The sequence below is a fragment of the Toxorhynchites rutilus genome, chromosome 2, assembly GCF_029784135.1.
Source record: "Toxorhynchites rutilus septentrionalis strain SRP chromosome 2, ASM2978413v1, whole genome shotgun sequence".
In the NCBI taxonomy this organism is placed as follows: domain Eukaryota; kingdom Metazoa; phylum Arthropoda; class Insecta; order Diptera; family Culicidae; genus Toxorhynchites; species Toxorhynchites rutilus.
In genome coordinates, this window is record NC_073745.1 from 197,583,262 (window position 1) to 197,608,280 (window position 25,019).

The following is a 25,019-nucleotide window of genomic DNA, read 5'->3' on the forward strand; positions in this document are numbered from 1 at the left end:
TTTTTCGTGTTTCGTAATATTTCGTCACATTTTCACCTTCAGCAGCAGTGAAACCACCCCCCGGAAAGAGCAATGCGAGCCACTGAAAGGAACCGGAGTAACAATTTTCAAGACCCTTGCTGTGATTTCTTGCAGTTAACCAATACAGATGGACGGTCTGCCTGCTTGTCAGCTGCAGGAATGCCAGATTTACAGAAATATCCGTAGGTTTTAGGTATGTTTTTTTTAAATTTTTGCTGAAATACGAACCCGTAGAAGAAAATTTTAGTAGAAGAAAAATTATTTCCACGAATGCGCATGGACCGAATCTCGAAATCAGTTGAAGCTTTTGTATTTCAACAAATAAAAGAAAACGATTCATACTGACACACAAATATACAAAAACACATCTTCAACCCTCAATCTTTAACCTAGAAAACTAGACTTTCCGAGATTTCGCACAGCACGCAAAAGAGACAGTGTGCTTTGCGTTATCCAGTCTCGCATCTCACAAAGTCATTGGGAGCTGTCTGCAACAAATGAGCGAGGTAGAAGGCAGCCGAGCGAGCAGGCTTCCTGTGCGCGCTGAAATTCCGAGAGACGAGTATCGATTTTCTCTTCCTCACAGCCCTTCCATGTGCAAGCGATGAGACCGGGCTTTAGCATGCGAGCTTGGGATTGGCTCTTTCTCTTCTCTTACGTAAAATTTTGTGATGTGTTCAGGAAATGCCTCGTCGCGTTTCGATGCGAACGATGCACATGTGTTGTGTACACGAAAATATGCTCGTGCATTAGTGCTCGCGAGACTTTCTCGTGTACCTGCCTCAAAGTGACATTTGGTTAGGCCTTCTGAGATCCCACACAGCACGTAGAAGATACAATGTGCTTTGCCCTATTAAGCCTTATATCTCAAACAATCATTGCGAGCTGTGTGCAACAAATGAATGAATTGATTGGATGACTTTAGCAGCGATATTTATGTGAAACAGTTCTTCATCACTAATTGTCCTACGTGCCATGTTTCGAAAATTGAAACTTCCCCCGACAGCACTAAATTTCACTTTGAGGCAGGCACACGAGAAAATCTCGCGAGCACCAACACATGTGCATCACTCATGTTGAGGTGCAACGAAGTATTCTTGAGCACATCTCAATATTTTACGAAAGAGAAGAGGAGGAGCCGAACCCAGACTCGTGTGCTAAAGCCCGGTCTCATCGCCAAAATTTTTCAATTTTTTTACAAAGTTTTTACAAACGTAATATTTTTTCGAGGAAAACTAACTAATAAGTTTCAATTTGGTGTGTCGATCATCTGAATCGGTCCAGTAGTTCAAAAGTTAGAAATTTTTGGAGTGGAAAAAAGTGCGAAAAATGATTTTTTCGAACCATCGGTTAACTCTGAAAAATCATAACTCAAAAACGAAAAAGTCTCTTTGATTTTGGATATGCTATGTAAAAAAAGCTCAGCTTTCAAAAAAAAACTATTACCAAACTATGGCGCCATGTAGTCCCAAAGCCATGTAAACAGTAAAAAAAAAATACAATCAATAATTACAATAACAAGATTCAAATTTCTTGCGAGAATCCGAGAAAAACTAGCTAATTACTTTTAATTTGATATGTCGACCATCTGTGTCGGTTGAGTAGTTCAAAAGCTATGAATTTCTAAAATCACAGTATATTTCGCCACTGCTTTTCCTTCTCCGGACCGATCCAATCGAAGAGGTCTTTCGCGAATTTCAACCGCGCCTTCAGATGCTTCGGCGTCAGTATCAGACCTATCGGGGGCTTTTACCGTCCAGCCCCTGTTCCACCTGCCGCTGCTGAACCGTCCGGGAAGTCAAGGACAAGTTCAGTTCGTCCCGGTTTTTTTCGAGGACTTGGAGATTCCCTTTATGACAGAGTCGTCCTCTGAAGTCGTTTTCCTTGGGCGTCCAGTCGTTCCGGATTTTTTGCGGTTGTGGAGGACATTAAACACGAAGGTTTTGGATCGTCCCAAGTACTCTGCGATTTCGCCTTGGATATTTTGCGGATGCCCATTTGCTGTACTTCCGTGCAATTATGTGCGCGACCCATTTTTCGTTGACTGCAACTAGAATTCGAGAGTTAAAACCTTACATACTACTTGTTTACATGATAAATCAATTTTCTTCAAAAATTTGGTCAAAACAACACTCGAAACAGACAAAACGAGGAACTGGTCCTAAATTTTGTCGCGTCATTTTAGTTGTTAAGTATGCTTGAAACGCATTTTTTAATGAATGACTATTGTGTTAACTACAGATGTTATAAATTTCTACGAACAATGCAAATAAATTATTATAAATGGGTTGAAGCACTGGATTGGATTATTCTTTCTCAAAATTTTGTCACTTTCTTTTTTTGCTTGAGCAGTGGTCTTAATATTTTGTCTGACACTGTAAGTGTTGTCAATAAGCTTCGAAGCAATTTTTTGAATTCTCGATTATTTGCTCAGCTATATGAGAAATACGACGAAATCTTTACTCGGTTACTTCTACACGCAGCAGTTCGCTGACCACCAAGAGGCCCTTGCTTAGCCAGATTTTCAGCTTTTTTGATTTTGTGTTCCAGCTGCAGGGTAACAATCTCAGCTTGATTAAAACAATATCAATAATATCGACCTTTCTGAAAAAACTTTAAAAACAAAATTTAAGCAGTGAATAATATTCACAGTTTCCGCATTTGTCAAAATTATCACAAAAGCTTCAGGACCATGATACATTATCATAGTTACTCACTTGGACGCGTTACACAAGGATTTTTCTAAGATATTTTAGCATCTTCAATATTTTCAAATTCCTCAATGGATAACAAATCCGTACTATATCACATAGAATGAGCCAAGGTGATAAAGCGAGAAAAGTTTATTAGCATCAGCACAGATGAGAAGCTCAAGCAGAAGTACAACCAAGATTGTCATAAGTTCTGGTTGCAACGCAACACTGAAACACAGTATCCTGAGTTGTGGGACATTGCTGACAAATATCTTCTCGTTTCTTCATCCTGATACCTTGTCGAAAAAGGCTTCAGTGTGTGTTGAGGCCCTAAAGTATAATTTCCCAACCCCATAGTGATAAAGCAACAATTAATTGTATTACCCTAAAGCTACTGCTATATACCATCGAAATAGCGAGAGAGAGATTAGGAGAAATACCGTGATCACCCGAACGATCGTGGTCAGTAGTCGATCTATATGACCACTGACCCCGAACCAAAAAAGTACAGTCGAAATACATTCCTCATTGCGATAACACGGTCGTTTTTCGTACAATAGAAAATTTCGTGATAATATCTCCCAATTCCAAAAGTACCAAAAGTAAGTGCTTGTCCGCGACATTGTTGAAAAAGTGGGAAAGCAAAAGTACATTTACCCTTCCCCACCGGTGAGAGATCTACTGTGCGCTGTTGTGCAGCCAAATTGTGTTAAGTGCTACCATTTCACTGGCCCTTTTGGCAGCCGTTTTCGACGGCGAAGAAAAACCTTCGGTCCAGCATATACGGCCAACTGGCTCGTACAGTGTGGTTCCAAACGACCCCAAGCCGAATAAACCATTTGAAAATCAACCGACGCGGAGATTTCGACTTTAACTAACCAATATTTAACCTATTTTGATATTTTGGTAGTTGCGGATAGATTGGTTTACGATTTAAATGTTTTTATAGTTTGTGAGAAATATCGTTTGTTTGTTTGTTTGTTTGTTTGTTTATTAGCAGGCAGCGTAAAGGAAACCCTTTTTTATTTGCTACCTGCGGATATGCGTTAATAATTATTAATAACATTTCATATTTACTAAATTTTATGTCTATTTATTTTGTTGAATATGATGTCAAGGTTACTCATTGAATTAACTGCAATGTTTCTAAATTGAAAATTATTTAGTAAGAAAAAAACTAATGATAGGATTTTCAAAGAAATTTGGCTATAGGTTTATATATAGTTTGAGAACCCCTGATATAGATCATAACGTTTTACTAGCAACACCGCTCCAGGGGGAAACAAAAACTCTCTCGTTTTAGTGCCTCTTCTACGCCGCTCTCTGCAAATGGTGACCGAATAATGACGTAATTTTTCATGTATCATTTATCGCTCTTCACTGGTTTGTGCAGCGGTTATCAGCTGTAGCTAGAATGGGACGATATATACGGTTCAAACGCAGCCACGCAGTCTTTATCTAATGTTATCCTCTATGCGATTGATCGATTTGTCCCCAAGAAAACAGCCTGCAACTCCCGTTATCCGCCATGGTCTAATCATCTTTTGAAACGTTTGAAGAGGGAAAAACGTTCTACTTTGAGGAAATTTTCCAATCTCCGTTGTGCTTTTTGGAAAGCCCGTTACTCAGAAATCAACAAAGACTATAAACAATTGAACAGAGCGCTATTTGGAGCTCATCTGGACCGTGTTCAGAGTAATCTGAAAAAGAACCCACAAGAATTTTGGAGATTTGTTGATGTACAGAGGAAGGAGTCAGGACTACCAACCATAATGACACGCAACAATGTGGATGCTTCAAACAAAATAAGCATATGTGAGCTATTCCGAGAACAATTCAGTAGCGTTTTCGTTAACGAAAGACTTCACAATGAGCAAATTTATGAAGCCGCCAGTAGTGTACCTTGCCTATCTGCTATCTGTATTAATCCTGCTATAAGTTCCAGCAAAGTACAACTTGCGTGTTTGGATCTTAAGAGATCTTCGAATCCTGGACCAGATGGCATCCCTTCTATCGTATTGAAAAAGTGTTCAAGCATACTCTCTTCACCGCTAAGTCTATTGTTCAGTCGCTCATTACGCTGTGGAGTTTTCCCGAAGGCATGGAGAAATTCATTCGTTTACTCCGTTTTTAAAAAAGGCAGCAAAAAGGACGTCAAAAATTATAGAGGTATCGCTTACCTTTGTTCTTTCTCCAAACTCTTTGAGATAATAGTTTTGGATTCCATCTCACACGCCTGCAGTAGTTACATCTCCGACCAACAACACGGTTTCGTGCCCAGAAGGTCTACTTCTACAAATCTGATGCTGTACACATCATTCATCGTCCGCTCTCTGCAGTCTCGTAACCAGATCGATGCATATGCGGACGATTTTAAATTGTTCTACACTGTGAATAGTGTCGATGATGCGATATTCCTACAGCAACAACTCGATATTTTCTCTGATTGGTGCGAAACCAATAGAATGATTTTAAATCCAGCAAAGTGTTCAGTCATATCGTTCACGCGGAAACGATCGCCTGTAACATTTTCGTATAAAATACGCAATATCTCTTTGAAACGTGTTGTAACTATCAAGGATCTTGGTATCGTCTTAGACTCAAAGCTAACGTTCAGCGACCATATCTCATACATCACCACCAAGGCATCTAGGATGTTAGGTTTCATTTTTCGCACCACAAAGCAATTCGAAGACCCACATTGTATCAAAGCTCTTTATTGTGCTTTAGTGCGCTCTCATCTTGAATATGCGTGCATAGTATGGTCTCCCTACTACCAAAATAGTGTCCAGCGAATTGAGGTGATCCAGCGGAAATTCGTCCGTTTCGCCCTACGCAACTTGCCCTGGAGCGATCCTTCGAACTTACCCAGCTATGAGGATCGTTGTAAATTGATCGGACTCGATTTGTTGCGCTTACGTAGAGATGTAGCGAAGGCAACTTTTATATCCGATCGATTGTGCTGATCTTCTTCAGTCGATCGATTTTAATATACGCCCTCGTAACCTGCGTTCACATACATTTCTCTGCCTTCCTCACTCTCGCACAAACTACGGTTACAACGAACCCGTATCGAGTATGTCTCATGTATTTAACCGCTGTTACTTATCTTATGACTTTCACTTATCTCGCGCCAGTTTAAGAAAGGCATTCTTGACCGCTCTTTCCAGTTAGGCATAGTTTTAAGTAGATTAAGTATTTTAAGTTATTAATTTATTAGGTATCATTAGGGCACTCATGTTCAGGCCTGTTGATAGTAAGGAATAAACAAACAAATAAACAAACTTTTATGCAGACTTCGAGAGTGGTGTGCGATTTTAGGTGCAGCTCGAATATGCAATCAACTTCGTTTATCCATCTGATGCAACAAAAGTGAATACTGTCGTTCGGTCAAGTATCTGAATAATCCACGACTGTTAGGTTGTATATTCATGAATGGTTAGTAGCATGACACATTGTGGTTAATTCAATATTTACAGAGATCCAAACTTTGGTCGGTACTAAAGGGACGGATCCCGATCAGGATGATCAAGGGATGGCAGTAGCCATGAAAGTGATAGAGTTGGAGAGGGAACGTATGAAGGAACGACATGCGGAGAAGTTAAAGTATGTTCAAATGCAGCTAGAGCTGGAAAAGGAGCAACTTGAGATGCAATGGTACACCGAGAGGAAGATCCTTGAAATGAAAATTAAGACGCAAGCGGAATTCAACCACAAAAGAGATGCCGAGCGCAAGAAGTTGCAGGAGAAATTAGATTAGTTAAGCAGAGAAGTGTCCCGAGAGAAAAAAAATGGTGCAGCACGTAAAGGAAAACGTAGCTATCGAAAAGAAAGAGGAATGCATAAGTCCTGAAGAGTTTAACGATGGCAACGTTAGCAATTCGACTCCGGTCATACAAGCGTATAAAGCGTGTAAAAGGTGTTAAGGCATCTATTGTAAAGCAGCCGAAGGAGCCGTCACCGTTGAAAACTCTAACCGGCACCATCGTGAACAACATCGAATTCTTGGAGAAGTCATTGTGAGTATTACAGCTCGATTGGATCTCAGCAGAATTAAGCAGGCTGTTGTAAAGCTTCGAACAATTTCCTATTTCGCAAAGAATATTAAGTTTGCACTTCGCTTTGTTGTGGGTGTTGAGACAGATTTGATAGAACAATAGCGTTTCTAGATGAGGGATCATCGTAGCCGCTGATAGACAGTTCGTTGACAAGAAAACTAAAGCGTAACGGACCACTCAGCTGCTCCGCGTCACGTGGACAGGATGTAGATACCGTGAACAATCTGAAACTACCAACGCAGACCATGAATTTCATGATTTTTGTCCCTTTTTTCACGGATGTGACTCCGCTCTTTATCTTCAGATTGTGAAGTGTATGTTGTTGTAAAAACTCGACTATTCAGCCATAGCTTTTGAAAAATTACGGCCTTCCAATGTGAACAACACATATAACGCCTCTAAAACCTTCAGCTGATTAAGGAACCGTATAGCTTCCTCTTCAGTCAATTATCCATCAATGAAGACTCGATTTTGTGTTAATCCTTGCATCACAGCGCCATTTGCGGTTTCTCTGACAAAATGCTTCGTGAAGGTGATGCGGTAAAATCACTAGATTCATTTATGATGTTACAATTTGATGGAAATCTCGTTATACCGATCAACAATTACACAAAAAAACTGCACGTCAATAAAATTAAGGGTATTGAAAATTTATATTCGCATCCAAAGCCACTCTACACAAAATAATTTAGTGAGTTTGACTATCTACGCGAATTTTGTCTTTATTCCGTTATTATTGCAAAATATAAAAAAATATAAAAGTCCGTTCATTTGATAAACTCTTCGGATTCACACAAAAAAATCTGGCATCTCTGCCTGACAGTCTAACTGGAACAGTGCTAGAAGACACACAGTTGAATTGACCTATTTATTTCGGACAGCTCTGATAGTCTAAGTGGTTAGGAAGGGATACGTTTGAAGAACTTTTTTTTTCAGATTACGGGATTCGATAATTTAAATTTAAATTATCAGCATTGGCAGATTGCACACCCATTTCTGAAAATGTACTCTCTGAGACAATAGCGGTGTCAGCGAAAACATCAACATGCAGAAGAGAAGCGAAACACAGCACATCTCATCATCAGTTGGTTGCTTGGTAGACAGAGGATGATTCATAATTTCAAATTCTAATGGTCGGAGGCGCCGAACCGGGCAAACTGAATGACGACGACAACAGGGTTGGCAGCGTGAATATGGGAAAGCGGTAGAAAGAGGATAAGTGTATGCTGTTTAGCTCTTTCGTTGAGGCGTCTCTTTATTTACATTTCCCGTTTGGCCTCCCTCCCCTGGGGGAACTGGTGGTGATCTAATGTGTTGTGTTATTACGGCACACTACTACCTACATTCATTCACTAACGGCACTGTCATAGCAGCAGCAGAATCAGCTCACACAGGCACACCCCGTTTCGGATGCCGCAGTCGTGACAAAATTAAGTCACGAAAAAAACCAGCATCGTTCGTTCGTTCGCAGACTGAATGTCGGTATAACGTCGAACGACAAAATATACACATACACACACATACAAAAGACATGCGATTGCCGTCCGGGAGGCAGGCAGCCTGCTCAAACATTGCGAATCTGATGTTTGCTGCTCACTCTGTTTATCGTCGTGGCTCATGAGAGCGAGAGGAGGGCTTTGCTGATAGGAAACTACGGTTACCTGCGTGTTTACACACACTGTTTGCGGACTGTTCAGAAGCTGGTTAAAAAAGTCCGACCAGCCAGCTGCACAGTAAAATTCAGATAAGTGCCGATAACGCTTTGGGAAGCTAATCTTATCCTAAAAATTGAGATAAAAAACCTAACGTAGATAAATTGATAAAATTTTGCAAATAATTATAATAAATATAAAATTACTTATTTCATCCTATTTATTCATATAAATTTGATTGATATTCAATATGATATAAAGTGTCATATTAGAATATGTTATTTCATATGATATTCATTGAACACTGAGTATCAACATTCACTTCAAGGAACATACAATTTAATCGAACCTGAAATGAGAATGATAGCGATCGGAAAAAGTTCAGAGATAACAATGTTTAAATTGTATTGCAAATTGACTTTGCAATAAACAATAGCTGCGAAATTCGAGTGTACAGAAATATAAATTAGATCATACATATGCGCTGTTATCAGTTAAAACGGCCAGAATGGGGACACGAGATAAGAACGAGCGGTAAAGGGTAGAACGATCAAAAATGGGTCAAACATGATTAGGTGCACACTGATAATTTAATTATATAAATGAAAGAACTTCTTTTTTAAAGTTTAATGATTGCAGAATACAAGAAAATTATTTGAGTGAGTTTCCTATTTTTCAAATGCGAATTGTTGTCGGGCTTCACGTTTCACATCTCACATCAAATTTTGTATTGCTGTTGTATCCACCTTATTCGATGCTGAATGCCTATTTGCTCTGAAATCCCTTTTTATATGTGCAATTCCAACGAGTTCGAATGTTATTAGTTCTTGGGTACGACTTGCACGTTGTTTGAGAAATTCATTTCCGGAGCGGTACAGCGATTTAACAAACCTTCCTCTAAATAAATGATTGATATTGTCAGTTTTCACGGAAAATGCGACTAATATTCATAAGCAGCTTCATGAACACTACGCTGGCCTTATTACTTTCTATGAAGAATTATGTTTAGAAATCAATTCCTCAACCATTTCAAGATAATTTGACACATATAAGTGTCTTGAATGGTTATTTGAGTTTTTTTTTCTCTCCAATTCGTTTATTTATAAGGCTCAATCGTATAAGCTTTGCGGACCCACTGATTCAAACACCAAGCAATGAATGATACACAAGACATTGTGAATCAGGCCATGTTGTAAAAACGTAAAGCCAAAATATATAATAGTCATTTCCGTGTGCCGCTCTCATTAACTATGTCCGTTTCTAATAGAGGAATTCCTCAAAGCTGTCCTCAGTTTTTTTCTGGTGAACTAGGAACATGTGAGATGCTTTTTAGAAGCGACTTCACAGTAATCTGATAAATGCGCCAAGTTAATCTTTTGATTGTCCTTAATGCTTTCAATTAGCGGCTTCAGCAATCCTGGAAAAAGTGGCTTCTGCAAAGTTGTCGCTAAGGAAACGTTTTACTCATTATACGTGCGAAAAATTTGTCTCCAATTCCACTTCATAGGTCCGAAAAAAGTCACGTCAGGGGCAGTGTAATAAGTGTTGTAAAAATTTGGAGAATTGCCACTCATTGTGAGTGAATTAGTGTATTTTTGCATGTTCATTGCAACCTAGTTGTATATGTTCAATTTTATGATTGACCCATTCTCACCCCCGCCTCAGCGTAAATAAGAGATTATTTCGAAAATGTTGAAATTCCAATGGAAAAACTTTCTTGATATTGAAAATCAGCAATGATTTTTCTGGCAAGACTTAATAGAATCATTCTATCCAATATTTAACATTATAGTAGCTCTGTTAAATGCTGGGCATGAGATTTTTCTCGGGTGTTATTTGATGGCTATCATCAAATTTTGATGAATTATTAAATTTCAAAATTTCAAAAATTTACCCTTTACAAAATGTTTACCACCTCGAAAAAACACCCTATGCAAAGTATAAGCTCAATCGGACTTGAGGGAGAGTGGTGCAAAACGGCCAAAGTTTGAGTTTTTTGAAAATCGAAAAATCTCTCAAGGAAGTAGAAAGAAAATCGGAGTTTTCGATTTTTTTTATTGTCAAATGCCTTCAAATAGCATGAGACAAGATCTAGTGTCATCTCAATTTTTTTTTTATCAAAAATCGACACTTTGGGACATTTTTTTCGTTTTTTTCGGAATACGAGACGAAACGTATGGATTTAGGTGCCAATAAAACTAGTCATCTCGATTTTTCATTCGAAACTTGCTGCGAAATGTTGATTTGTACGATAATATACCCTATGCAAAATATTATCTCAATTTTTTTTTGTCAAAAATCGACTTTTCAAACGAAAAAAAAAGATAAAGATAAAGTTGGCAGCAGGCACCAATATCTAGTTTTCTAATTCTTTTGTCTTTTGATCATATCCTCAGTGATCATATAAATGGTCGGTAAAATGATGATCATTGGTTTGCTTTTTTTTCGACAATAACTGTGAGCTACATCTTTGAAACCATTTGGAAACTCCAGTTCTATGAATTTCCATGCCAACCAAATGTTATACAGGCAACCCTGTTTTTGTGCGGTTGCTTTTTGTACGATTTCTCTTTTGTGTGACTGTTTAGGTACGATTAGTTTGTATGATTCAAGATCCGATGTCATAATAAAATCGAACGTTGTCTTGCGAGATATATTTTTCCGCCTGCCCAAATACAGACCACTTTTTTCGGGGCCGAGTAAACTGGTGTCTAGAAAAGACCTTGATTACCTTGAATTAATCAAAAACATAAATTAGCGCAAAGATGTCAACATGTGTTTTTTTTGTGTAAGCACGTAAATATTTGCACATAATATCGTTCGATAAATCTACTGCCACATATGTCGGAAGTCCACGATACATGAATATCATACGTCCATACTATTTCATTACATTTATTCGCAACGAAGAACGTAACCACACAGAATTGAATTAATCAAATATGTGATCCGTTTTATCTACAAAATAAAAAAGGGTCTGAAATTCAATCGAATTCGAAAGGTGTTTCGTGAAGTCACTAATTGAATTACTATTGGAAAAATTATTTGGAGAGAAATGTGAATGTTCAGAACTATTGGAATCTAAAAACGATTTTGGGCGGGATGAGATTCGCTCAAATCTGCTGGTAATAAAATTAATCAATTGCATCCATTACCCGCCTGCTGTTTATCGGGCGGGAGACGACAGCAAAATAAAATCGACACGAGACTGAGTCAGCCACTCACTGCGGTCTGTGCAATAGAGAATTAAAAATCCCTCGATTAGTGTCGTAAGATTTCAGTTGATTGTCTCTTGTTACACTTTCCGATCAAGAACTCATCATCCGCTCTATGGAATGGGATTAATCGTTTGTGGCTTGCACTCACGATAAAACTTGAGTAATAGAAGTAATGCTTCGAGAGTGCAAGCAGTGGGGATTCCGCTCTCATATTGCTTTTTTTAAGATCTTGGTAGCTCACCGTTCCAAGTATTCTCTCTGTGTACATATGAAGAATAAAAGAGCCTCGCCTGCTGGGGGTGATTCAAAAACATCCGACTAGAGGGATATACTTATTCATTGATCGTTGAATGTGATTTTTTACCATCCCTGCTAGGACTACCAAAATATGGTAGTCGTAAAAATTGTCAAACGATCATTGTATTTTACATTTTCCTCTGAAATTATTGTATCTCTTATGTTTACGTAGTTCTATTTCTATTTCTATTTATTTGTCAATTCATCAACGGGCTTTAAGGGCCCCAATGATGTACTTAAAAGTATATAAAAATCTAAATCTAAGGTTAAATCTGAACATGAATCAATTTACAATTAATTTACAATTACAATTAATTACATCGAATTACAGTCATCACATATTGAAAATACGCATAAAAATAATAATCACGTGGCAGTTTGTTATGTGAAGAAAGAGCTAAACCTCCGACGAAGAAGCGTTCGGGAAAGATGGCAATCGAACAGCCTGGTTACTCTGTTGAAAAGTCTTTGCAGACCACTTAATCCACCGAACATGCCGTAGTTTGTACGTTGTGCGGGCAATCGTAACATCGAGTTATTTCGGAGAGCGCGAGGTCGGACGTGGAAATTTATTTTTTCCATGAGAACGGGACAATTGATGCGTCCTTGTAAGGTATCGGCTATCATCAAAGCTATGGCTGAGGGGTCTCCATAGTCACATTGGTTGCGCGTTCGCTTAGTAAACGATCGATCGTGAGTTCAAAACTCAGGGCCCTCATTGAACATCTTTGTGTTATTACAGAATAACTACGTCCACGCAACAATCATCAGCGATGGAGATCGATCCACGGTCGAAATAAGATCGATTCATTCATACAACTGCTCTGCTCTGCAAGACACACCAAGCTGCTGTTCTATAAATAACTCAACAATGATCAATCAACTGTCTCCGCTGTCCGGTCTAACTGGATAATGGAAGAACAGAATAGAAAACTCTTACGCCTAAATGGCTACTGTGTAAATGTGTACCATATGCGATGGTATAGAAGGGAATACTCTAACGCCGAAAATTGGCAACTGTGTAATGTGCTAATTATGGATATGATAAACATGTGACATGTACACGATTGAAATTCGGCTCTGTTATAGCTAAAATGCTAATGAGCCTAAAATAAACAAAAAGGGATAAAAAAAGCTCTGGCTGTGTCTCTACGAACCGACAAAGGTTCCAACCCGATAAGCTGACAACGACTCTGGTAACTCGGTAATCGAAGGGGGTCAGTCCACGGCAGCCTGCGCAGAGCGTATCTTATAAACCATCGTTGAACTGATTCGATCCTTTCGACACCGTTGTTGTAATGTGGAGTCCAAACAGCTGCACCATACTCTAAGACGGAGCGAGTGAGGGAGCAGTAGAGAGACTTAAGACAGTAGATGTCGGTAAATTTTTTAGTAATCCTGAAGATGAACCCCAGATTTCTGGATGCTTTATTCACCATGAATGTGATGTGCGGTTTGAAAGAGAGTTGCATGTCTAAAATGACACCCAGGTCCTTGACTTCGCTGACACGCTCAATTTCCGTGCCGAACAAGACATAGTTGTGCAATATGGTCTGTCTCGTGCGCGAAAACGAGATGACGGAACATTTAGCGGGGTTCACCTCCATTCGATTAAGAATACACCAATCGGCAAAAGCATCCATCTGTCGTTGAAGGAAGCGACAATCTTCAATCGAGCTGACCTGAAGGTAAATTTTTAAGTCATCAGCATATGATAGCCGTAGATCTTCAATTGCCAGATTTACGTTCTTGAAGTTCATTCACCTCTAGTGTCTGAAATGACGATTTCCCAGACTTCTCAGTTTAGAAGTACGTTTTAAAGAAACATATTCCGGTCTGCATAAAGACAAACGAGCACAAAAGTACTCGCAGCTTGCATATATTTGCAATGCGAATTCCCCAAGGCACATTGATTTTGAAGTCAGTGTTAGGAAAACACAGCTCGGTGGGAACAAAAATATCCCCTTCTTACATGTATATTTGCAAAGCGGATTCCCACAGGTACATTGATTTTGAAGTCTGTGTTGGGGAAACCGTAAATCGGGCCAATCAAAACTTGGTAGTTAGGGCGTTTAGGTTATGCTTGACATTTTACAGTTATTCAATTGTTTATCTCATGAAAGATGACATTTTATTAATTGTGATAGACGCGTAGAAACATGTCCTATCAATTGATGCAAACATCTTTCCGATCTATTAAGAAATGTTCGAGTTATATCAGCGTTCGAAATCTTTCATTTTTCCTGCATGTTCTGTGTTTAGATGAAAACCTTCACCCCATATACTCCGGTTAGACGTAGTCTCACGTCAAAAACAAAATAAAAAAAAAGAATAGAGGAGCAGTTCAATTATTTTCTATATTTTTAAAGAAAGAAAATTGAAATGTCCACGTGGTCAACAGGGGAAGGGGTATAGTCAATGTCCACGCTCGTCCACGGAGGGGGAGGGGGGAGTCTAAAATCGTGATTTTTCTGTTTATGTGGTATGCGGACGGCCCCTGACTGGCATGAATTCAGACTGCGTTCCATATTTTCTCCTTAAAATTGATTTAAAATTTAGTTCAGTGGTTCATAAACTCATGGAAGGGATCAAATAACCTTTATGTTAGGTTTAAAAGGTTATGTTTGATCGAAGAACATGATGCGTAAAAGTTTCAGGGACGTCTACCAAAATTTTGAAATGATCAGGTGTTCCTTCTCCTGAATGCAATGAACATCATCATATTCATAAAAATCAATGGCTATGTTTTTCCCATGGTTTACTTTATTTCTATCCACTGTGCATGGTGACGGTTACGGCGACCCGCCGTTATTACAGTAAAGAAGTTAGCTAGCTGAGAGAGCGAAATCTTCTCTTCTCGAAACATAACACCGAACCAGCGCGTGAGAGGCAGAGAGAGAAAGATGGATAAGAGCGCAGAAGCACGAACTTTACCGCTAACGGCGTGCAATCACCAGACAAAAACACATTTGAGATTCAATAGCTGTGCGCGCTCTGATAATGGGCTATCGGGCTCGTTGTTGGCCCTAGCGACGGGGCTATGGGAACCAGCGTTGCCAATGTTCCAGTTTAAACTTGATTCTTCCAGTCTTTTTTCCTCGATCCAGTTAAACCCTGAAATCTTCCAGTTTTTTAGAATATTGTCCAGTTTTATCCAGTTTTTTTTATATGGTTGCTTCATTTTACCAAGTTTTTGTAAAATATATTCATTATGCATAAACATTCTCCCTCATCCTTCCTATTCCTTGGCCAATTTTGTTTTTTTGACATTTTTCGTTCGATCGATCCAAAGTTATGCATATTTTTCTCCTGCTTACACATCCGAAAATCAATACGGTTAGCGCACAGTGCGTGGGGTGCCTTACCAAGCAGCAACGTACTACAATGTCTTTGAACCAGAAACCGTGTACGTCAATTAATCTCATTGTCGAGCAAAAAAATACGAGATTTTTGAGGTTTTATCCAAATAAAACCATATTTTTTAGAGGTTTTAGAGGAAAAGACCCTCAAATGTTGTTTCACAGTAATGTTCGAGTAGTGGAAACTGTTATTTTGATCTACTCGAATGGTTAATTTATGGTTTATTTCGCTATATTACGATCTACTATACGCTTTGAATGGAATACTATTTCTCGGACATTCGAATGAGTATAAAAATGATTTTAGATAAATCAAAGCCGAACTTCTTAAAGTAAAACGATTTCACGGGATCCAGTTTTCTTCCAGTTTTTTTTTCAAGAGCAATCTTCCAGTTTTTTGAAAAATATTATTGGCAACCCTGATGGGAACGATTTGTCGTCGCGCGGAGCGTTGGGAAGGGAAAGGAAGCGCCCTGATAGCAGTTCGTGTTCTCTCTTCACTTTGGTTGAGATTCACTCTTTCTGCCTGTGCGTTTTTTTAATTCATAATGTACGGGATTCTCAACACATACAGAATGAGTTGGACGGTTTGAGTGTGTGTACGAGAGCGGAGCAACAACCAGGTCAAAAGTGCCCAACAGGCATCGATAGTAAACGCTCGCAGTTGATGTTTTCAGTAGCAATCTGTACTCCCTCGCTGGCGTTCCGTTATCGTCGTGTTGTCTTATCGCGTCGAATTGCTGCACATTGCTGTGTTGTGTTGTGTTCCGGGTGTCTGTCTGTGTGTATCAGAATTATTCATAGGTTCTTTGTGGCCCCTCTCAAAAGTGGTTGCATCTGACAAGTGTCATTTGTGTTGCCTTCATCTCGTGTCCGCGGCGTTGAGCACGCAGTGCAATTTGATGCGTTCGCTAATTAGTTCATTAATTTTTCGTCTGGGCCGCGCGTTCTATAGTTAATCGTTCGTGTCTAGTCAGGAGAGGAGGGGAATTTGAATTTCGACATCATCTTTTTTTTCCTCGCGAGTGCTGCTGTTCACATAGCGTTTCCAGGACGGGATTTGAGTGAATCAAATGAGCCCGCACCCCACACGCAAGCCGCAACATCAACTGCTGCTCCTTTTTAAGGTGGGCGGACGTGTTACTCATGGATGATGTCGTGTTGCGTACTTTGGCGTAGTTGGCGTAGTGCTCACAAACCATATTAAAATTTGCATGAATAGCTCATTGTAATAATCAGAACCAATTTCGTCGCTGGGTGTTACCGCTGGAACCGTGTTTTTGTGTAGTTCAATATAACCGTTCGATATATCATAATCATCTTGTGCGTGTGTGTGTTTGTGTATTTGTGTCCAAAGTGTTTAATGCCATTATCAGTGCTCCGACACTTCATCAATTGGTTGCTGTTGCTGTTGTTTTCATGTGCATTCAGCTGAATGTTTCTTGTGGTGGAGCTACACTGTGAGCGTGTTCAACGAGAAACGAGAAAACGAAATTCCACAGGTGAAAGATTATGAAAATCAATTTCCGTCGAATCGACCTTGCGTTTGCTCCCGCGATTGATTGCGATAGGCCGAGAGTGATGTTGGTGATGTTTCAAAACCAAAGTACATAATCAAAATTGTGTTCCTGCCGCGTAACGATTACGAAACCAAACAAACAGAGGGCAGAGTATTGCTACAATTCGCTACTAACGGATGCTGGTGAAAGTTTTACAAAAATTGTGTGTAGTGCTGGATCGAAAAAATTAATTATTAATTGACGGCAGAGAAGCTTCTCATTTCCGGAAATTATTCAAAGTGGAAATTGTGTTTTCTGTTCTAAGATAATCGACAAGGCTACTACAAAGTGGTGCTCCGAACGAGGTGAGCCCATCAGCACGGCTCAGTTGAAAAGCATTTCGAGTGGTTACCTGATTCCCTGATTGGCAGCGGCGTTGTGTTGAACGCGGGGACGCGTTGGATTCGATCAGGATTGAGCCGCCTATGTATATAACGAAAGAGCCGAAGAAGGAAGGTGTGTTGTGTTTGGTTTACCTACTATTTAGATGGCATGACTCGTGCTATTAGCCAAGCTATTGTCCTATTTGTTTGAACAGGGTTTGGTTTAGTGCAAACATACCTAATTTGATTGCTCTGTAGGATATTTATAATGCATCTGAAAAGTGCGTTCATGCTATACGGAATGAGAACCCCGTTATTATTTTAATGAGTATTTTATATTGTCAGGAGACAGCTGTTTCCTCGAAACGGTCCACAAAATTGAGGCAAAAAGTTCTATGAGTTCTTACGTATTAACGCCACCGGAGCGCAGTTTTTTAAAAAAATTATTTTTTCGCAATGATATTTATTCTGAGTTCAATGTAATGTAATGTTCAATGTAACGCTTTCCGCCGTCACTTCCGATTGCGGGTCGGCGGCCGTCACCTGCGTCACCTCGGTGGTTTGGGACCGTCTCGGTTCCTTATTGCCTCTAGATGAGGACTTTGCCTCCATTCAATAGAACTTGGAATAAATTTTATTACAAAGAATAATTTCATGATACAAATTACGTTCTAGTGGTACCAAATTTTATTTTGATCAACACCAGAGGGGACGCGTGACCACGTGAGCTACCTGTTCAATTCACAATGGTGTGTGTGTGTGTTTGCTATCGTTTCCATCGGCTTCATTCAGCAGAAAACTTTAAAACTCAAATGCCATTTTTAGACAAAGCGGTGTATTAGTAGTAGTGATCGCTTCATAAATAGCTGACTGCGTTTGCACTGTCTCACTTGAAGATGAAAAAAGTGTACGAATGACAGCGGGTTCAGATGAAAGGTTTGAAACCAATAGTTATTACTGATTAGGGGCTGTCCACATACCACGTGGACAATTTTAGGGGAGGTAGGAGGTATGAAAATGTCCACGCTTGTCCACGGAGAGGGGGCAGGGGGTATAGACTATGTCCACGTGGACACGAAAAATGAATATTTTTTCAAATATAATCACCGATACCTTCTAAATTCAACAAAAACTGTTGCATATTCAAGAATTTTAAAACTTTCCGCCCAACTTGGGTATTCCGTATTTACCAGTAAACGAATTGAGCTGCATGAGAATGCTTTATATATTTTTTCTAATATCATTGAACTTCTTCACTGAAATCCAATCCAAAATAACCCCGTAAACTGTGAGCGACCGAGCTATTTTGTATGATCCTATAACTTTTATAGTTGCGGGCTATGCATAGACGTTCATAGCACAAACCTATAAAAAATAAGCGATTCCATAATGGTTAAGTTTCCATGATATTACACATATGGTTTTTTTTATCAAATACAATTTTCTATAGAGCTTGTTCTATCTCGAGAACAAGTAGCCTAAGGATAATAATGTCTGTATAGTTTTTCATGCAGAATTTCGTGTAGAATCATGTTTTCGCATTACTTTTCTCGAAAAGTTAGAATTTTTCAAAGTATTAAAATCCTGTCAATTTCTAGGAATTAATATTTACATTTGCGTGAAATGATCCATGCACCACTAGTCATCAAACTAGAATCAATTGACCCATTATTTCCTTTTTCTCAGAAAATTTCGCATAGATTGCAGTTGTAAAACATTTGAATTGATGGATTGAAGTGCCTTTTAGAAGTGAAGAAATACTTCAAATTTTTCGTTTTTTAAGGGTTTTACATTTTTTCCCCAAAAATACATGATAAACTTGATTGTGTCTATCAACAAAATTAAAGCTCTCTAACCCTTCTTCAATTTTCGACACCACAATGTTATTCCTATTGTAATCTTTCACTATTCCAAACGTTCTACAACAGAATATAATGGAAAATTTTCTCATCTTTCAAATGAATTCAATTAAATTGTTCAATGTAGCGTACTTTTGAATTGGGATCAATTTAGGGCAAAAACTGGGTCTCAAGAAATGTTCAACTTTCATAGTTGAGATTTGAGCTCGATTTCATAGTTGGGGATCAATAAATCGTGAATTGTCTGATGTCATTATTCCCCGCGAGCACTTTGAAAGTCATCTAGACACTCAATGCGGAATGGTCTATAAGCATTTGAAACATAATAAAATATCTTAATACGCCTTTAATACCCTCTGAAAATTCTCCGAGCTATGGCGGAAAAGGTTTTGAATTACGCTACCGACTAAAGGTGAATCGGAAATCCAGAGTGAAGATGAATCGGCATTAGCAGTGATCGATCATATTCCGGAGTGGGCAAAGAATTTATTCATCTAAAATTTTGAGTAACACTGTAACTCGGCCATAAAACAATGCATCTCTGTAGTAAAATGTTCTACTGGAATTCCATATGAATCAAATGGAAGCGAATTAATCAAGTTGATTGGATTATTACTGGCGTCTATGTGATATCAACACCTTTTTTTGCAAGTGTTTAGAAAATCGTGAACTAAAAATGTATTTGAACATGTTTTTAAATCCATTTATTTTTATTCGATTGGCGATTGGCAATCACAATTAGTAAAGCTCAAGATCAATCTTTGAAGTTGTGTAGTTTATATTCAGATGCGAATTATTCCTCACCTTGGTCAACTGTTGTTGCAACTGTACATTGCGTGTTTCCGTGTTAGCAAACCAGATAGCCTTTATATATTCGCTTAAAATGGAAAAACAAAAACTATCATATACTCATAAGTATTTCAAAATTAAACTCATATGAAGCATGTGCTTTGTATGCTACCCATTTCTCTACCATACAAGAACAATAGGCCACAACTAGTACAGGGTACAGCTAGTGAAATTTGAAATAAAAACAATTTAAGGGGGGACCCCGGTCTGGAAAATCGAAAAAAAAAGATTTTTTTTGCGTTTTTGGGAGGCTTATGCCCATTTTCGATATTTGATTTCGATGGAAAGTTCTTCTGTAAGAGCATTGTACCACTACGACCATTAGTTTGATCTATTGTAGTGACGTTGGAAAGTTACAACCACAAGTATGACCTCACCCCAAGGGATGTAGTAATACTGTACGAATTTTGAAACGCGTTTTTCTCGATACCGTGTTATTTCGACTGGGGGTTTCAATATCTTAGGATCTACTCGACCAATTTGGCTGAAATTTGTTTATCAGCCTGTGAAAATAGATTATCTAAAGCGTTACAAAGCCGTTTTTTGATATCTCATTTTTTCGATTCTTCATGAGCTTCTAAACAGCGATTTTTTATAAAAAATAACACATTTTTAACAAAAATAGCCGCAATTTTGGCAGTTTTTCGAATTTGTGAAAACCCCTATGTGACGCTAGATATTGTCCTAATGTTTCTAAATATTCATTGGAATTTGTTCTACGACACCCCGTTGCTTCAGAACCGATACCACCAGCAAGGTACCGATTTTTAGACAGCATCTACGCATTCAGCTGTCAACAGCGTAATAATCATTATTCGTGCACTTAAAAAATGAAAAATACATCTTCAAATATACCTTAAACAATAACTAAAATACCCGAGCTCTTCACTTTATTCGTAAAATTCGAAAATAAATCCAAGAAAATTCATTATTTTCCGACCTTCCAGACAAGGTTCCCCCTTAAATGGGATTAAAAATCAAATAGAATTTAGGCGCAAATCAGTTATTTCCTTATTTATCCTAATTTAAAAAGAAAAAATGTCCCCGTGGACAAAGGAGGGTAGGGGTTTGAAAATGTCCACGCTTGTCTACGGAGGGAGAGGGGGGAGTCTAAAACCGTGCTTTTTCTGTCCACGTGGTATGTGGACAGCCCCTTATTGAGTAGTGTTATGTTGTGTTGCGTGCGGGTTGTGTGGTATAGTCAAGTACAACCATCAGGTTACATTCTTCACGGTGGAGTTTCACCCAAACAAAAAAGAAAATAATGATATTCAAAATAATTTGGAAATTACAAATAATTTACCTTCGACATAATTAAAATTTCCGTGTTCTTTTGATTTTTTTTTATTTCGAAGTAACGCGTGTTTTTTGTTCGATAAATGACAAGTGAACCATCAAAATATAAATTTTTGAAGAAAGGCAAACTTTCATGCAATTCACTCTCTGAACAGGTTCCTCACGAGAAAAAAATAGCACAGCGAGCTATGCAAAAAATTATCATTTATTAGGTTCAAGATATCTTTTTTGTGGAATTATTTGAATCAAACAGACCACATTTGAACGTGAGGTGAAGTGAAAAAGCGGTGCTTAAGAAAGAAAACTTTTTATTTAAAAATCCAAATTGAACCAAGTGCTGTAAAACCATTCGTGACAAGAACAAAGAGTCAGAAATACGTTTTAGGAAAGACACTGATATTGGTCTTTCCGATGCTCCGTCGCTTGTAAAGATCGACACTCAACTTTTACAGAGATAACGCAACTTTAATCAATCAATTGCCTCACCCTCTTCATGCGTTTCGTTATTTGTGCGCGAAACCTCCTATAAATTTAGGCTATGTGTTGTGGTATGTTAATCAATTCAAGATTATGTAAGCTATCTACTCGATATAGTCTGAGACGACCCAGCCCAGGATGCTGAAAGTCTAAAAAAACAACATAGCATCCATTATTTGCATTAAACAAAAAAAGACGAGTGGGTAATGTCGGGGACATAACCGGAGCGACGTAGGACTATACAAAGGTGACAGCTTTTGCTAAATATATATTTCGAATATATTTTTCTATTTTCTTCTCCTACGTGAATACCTACCTATCTACCTGAAAAATGGATTAGTTTACTGTTTACTCTTTATGAACATGTTGGGGGTTCTGAAAAGAACCATTGGTGTTGTGTTTTTGCGTTTTTTTACAAACTTGATTCTTGTTTTTTTTTTCTGAAGGCTTTGTACTTATTAAATGTTCAACGCCGGGCATCTTTCGGCGTATGCACATATTGTACAATCAAAATGATGGCTGTGATAGGGAATGCATAGGTGGTTATCAGCTCATTCACTATCATATATTTCACTATTGAGCACATTACCGTACCTTAAACTGTGGTTTCGGAGACGAATGAAGTGTAAGATTTGTAGTCTCCGCAAATAAAGTAAATAAAAATGAAAAAGAACTGAGGTTTTGGAGACGAGCTCTACGATCTGTCGAGAAATAAACGAGCTAGAAGCGTTCTGAAAAACCAACAGTAAATACAGGGACGGATGATCTTCGGATTAAAGTCTTTAAAATAAGAACAGAGCGGCAGGAAATACATAGCTCATCATGTTGCTCCTTAGTTAATTGTCTATACAATGCAGATGTAACGTCAGTCAATTTTCAACATCAGTTATCAACCAAAGAAAGCAGTTCTTGCTACCGAGAAAACTCGTTAATGCCATCCTGCATACAATGTGTTGTAATTTGAAGCCACTTTTAATTCGGAGACCATGTATGGGTTTGTGAAAACTGTATGATCAATTTAAAAGACCTCAACCACCAATAAGTTCAAAAACAAGCATAAACAAAATAATTCAGTTCATATTATATGTCATATTATGTCATTTAGAATGCATTGGTATTGTGAATAACTTTTAATAACTCTTCTTTGAATGGTTTAATGGCCCTGAAAAGCGCCGTGTTTTACGGTGGCTGGTTTTGCCACCAAAGCAGTCTGTATAAAAAAACTTTTTTCTTCTTCTACCTGCTGCCATTTTGCGATTGCGTTTGCCACTCGCTGAATCTAGTTGTTGCCTCCGTACCGAATGTGCTTTGCAAGCCAACTCGAACACTCCGGCGGCCGAAATTCTATAACCGCTATTAGGTATACTGGTGTTCCGGCACCAATCCGTTGATGCGATGTGATGTGAAACGATGCCATACAACCACACGGGTTTACGGTTTGAAAGAAAATAAGATATTTTTTTTGATGTCCGCGTGTTTTATACTACAGCGGTACACATTCACAGGATAGAAACAAATCGGCAGACTCAGCCAAAGGGGCGAGTCCAACGAGACGAACGAATGAGCGTTAAAAGGTAGCGATGGCAAAAAAATACATGTGCAAAGTTTAAAGCCTCTTATAAACAAAGAAAGAAAGAAGAAAAATACATTCATTACGATTTGTTCGCTCGTTGGATTCACATGCAGGCTAAAAAGGGTCCTTTTCAGGATCACAAAATTATCTTCAATCTAAAGAGTTTATTGTTTTGTTATCACTCGATATCCCCATCTTGTTCGGCTAAACCTTCCTGTTTAGCGATTTGTTGCCACTCGCCACAGCTTTCACAGTTGGAAAATTTCTTCCCATCCAGCTTTGTGACATGTTGTACAGTAAATTACATTCAATGCGATGTGCCGAAGCACCACTCAGTGTCGCATTGGAGGAGATTTTAACCTGTAATTGAACATTTGCGATGACAGTGGTTCAGTGTCGACCTTGAATGTGGTGTCATAATTTGGATCTCTATGTTTACAAAAATGTCCAACTAAATATGTCGCATTACATGTCCGTCCAATTAGCTAAATGTCAAACTAATTGTAAATTACTGTACTTTCAATCTGGAAACAATTTAAGAATTGGTGAAAATTGAATAATCAGGAAAGTCCCCAACTATCAATAAGCTCAGAACAACTGCCAAATTCACATACTCATCAGATCCTGGCAAACAAATTATGAAAAAATCAGTTTGTGTTTTATTATTATTTTGGATATTATTTTAGAAAGCATTGAACTGTATTTCGTAAACTCTTTTTTGAAAGGTATAATGGCCCTGATAAGCGCCTGTTTTATGGAATGGTTCCAATTTAGAAAACTTTGTACTCGTGGTTTTGAAAAAAACCATTTCGTACGCCCTCGATGCCGCCTTGTTCTGAATTTGCTACCAAAGCAGTTTGTATAAAGAACAAACTTTTTTTCTTCTGCTACCTGCTGCCGTTTTGCGACTGCGTTTGCCACTCGCCACTCGCTGCAACTGCCTGTTGTTGTCTTGATGTCCACCGAACCGAATGTGTTCTGTTCCGAATGCGGGTTTTCTTATCGTCGCGAGCAGCTTTGCCAGCTTACTCGATCACGTCGACGGCCGAAACTATATAACGCCGGCTAGGTGGACTGGTGCACTGGTACTAACGCGCTCGGCCTAGCTACCCTTGCGGAGCAATTGGCAGACCAACACGGTTCGAGCGGGATTTTGCCTTTCCCTTCACTTTTCCTCCTTTGCCATGTCCAGACATGGCTGCTTGGGTTGGTTTGTTGATGTGTTGTGATGCGAACTGATGTGGTGTACGGTTTGGATGAGAATGATCGTTACGGCAGCGGAGCGAGGATTTTTAAGCTGACTGGGTGGCTCGAGAATTACGCATGTGTGAGACTGCGACCAATGTTTTGTTCATTTTTTTTCTTTTTCCTTTCCAATCGTGCTTCATTCTATTCCGCTGCTGCTCTAGTTGCCCGTTTTGATCGGTACGATTTGAGGAGCACAAAATGGACCAATCAAAAATGGGCACATAGTGCATTTGGACAATGCTTGATATTTCACAATTATTCAATTATTTATCTCAAGAAAAATGAAATGTTATTCGTTATGATAGATGCGTAGATATATTTCCTATCAATTGATGCAAAAACCTTTGCGATCTATTGAGAAATGCTCGAGTTATAAGCGTTCCAAATCTTGCATTTTTTCCTACTTGTTCAGTTCCTAGATTTCCATTTCACCCCCTATATCTTCCGGTTAGACGTAGTCCTACGTCAAAAATAAGTTTAAATTATTTTATATTGACTACATATACTCCAAAAATTGCATGGAATGTCATGATCATT

At 38.7% G+C, this 25,019-nt stretch overlaps 1 protein-coding gene across 6 annotated transcripts in view; it reads left to right on the plus strand.

Moving 5' to 3' along the window:
- Positions 1-25,019, plus strand: part of LOC129768812 (cyclin-dependent kinase 14) — a 456,784-nt gene that overhangs the window by 124,216 nt on the left and 307,549 nt on the right. Inside the window, exon 1 of one of the 6 annotated variants that reach the window (XM_055770707.1) lies at positions 15,990-17,313. The exons of the other annotated variants lie outside the window; for them this stretch is intronic. Within the exon in view, the coding sequence (XP_055626682.1) occupies positions 17,283-17,313 (31 nt within the window). The 5' untranslated portion in view covers positions 15,990-17,282. Of the gene's footprint in view, positions 1-15,989; positions 17,314-25,019 lie in introns of those variants that run through there. 6 annotated transcript variants of the gene reach the window in all.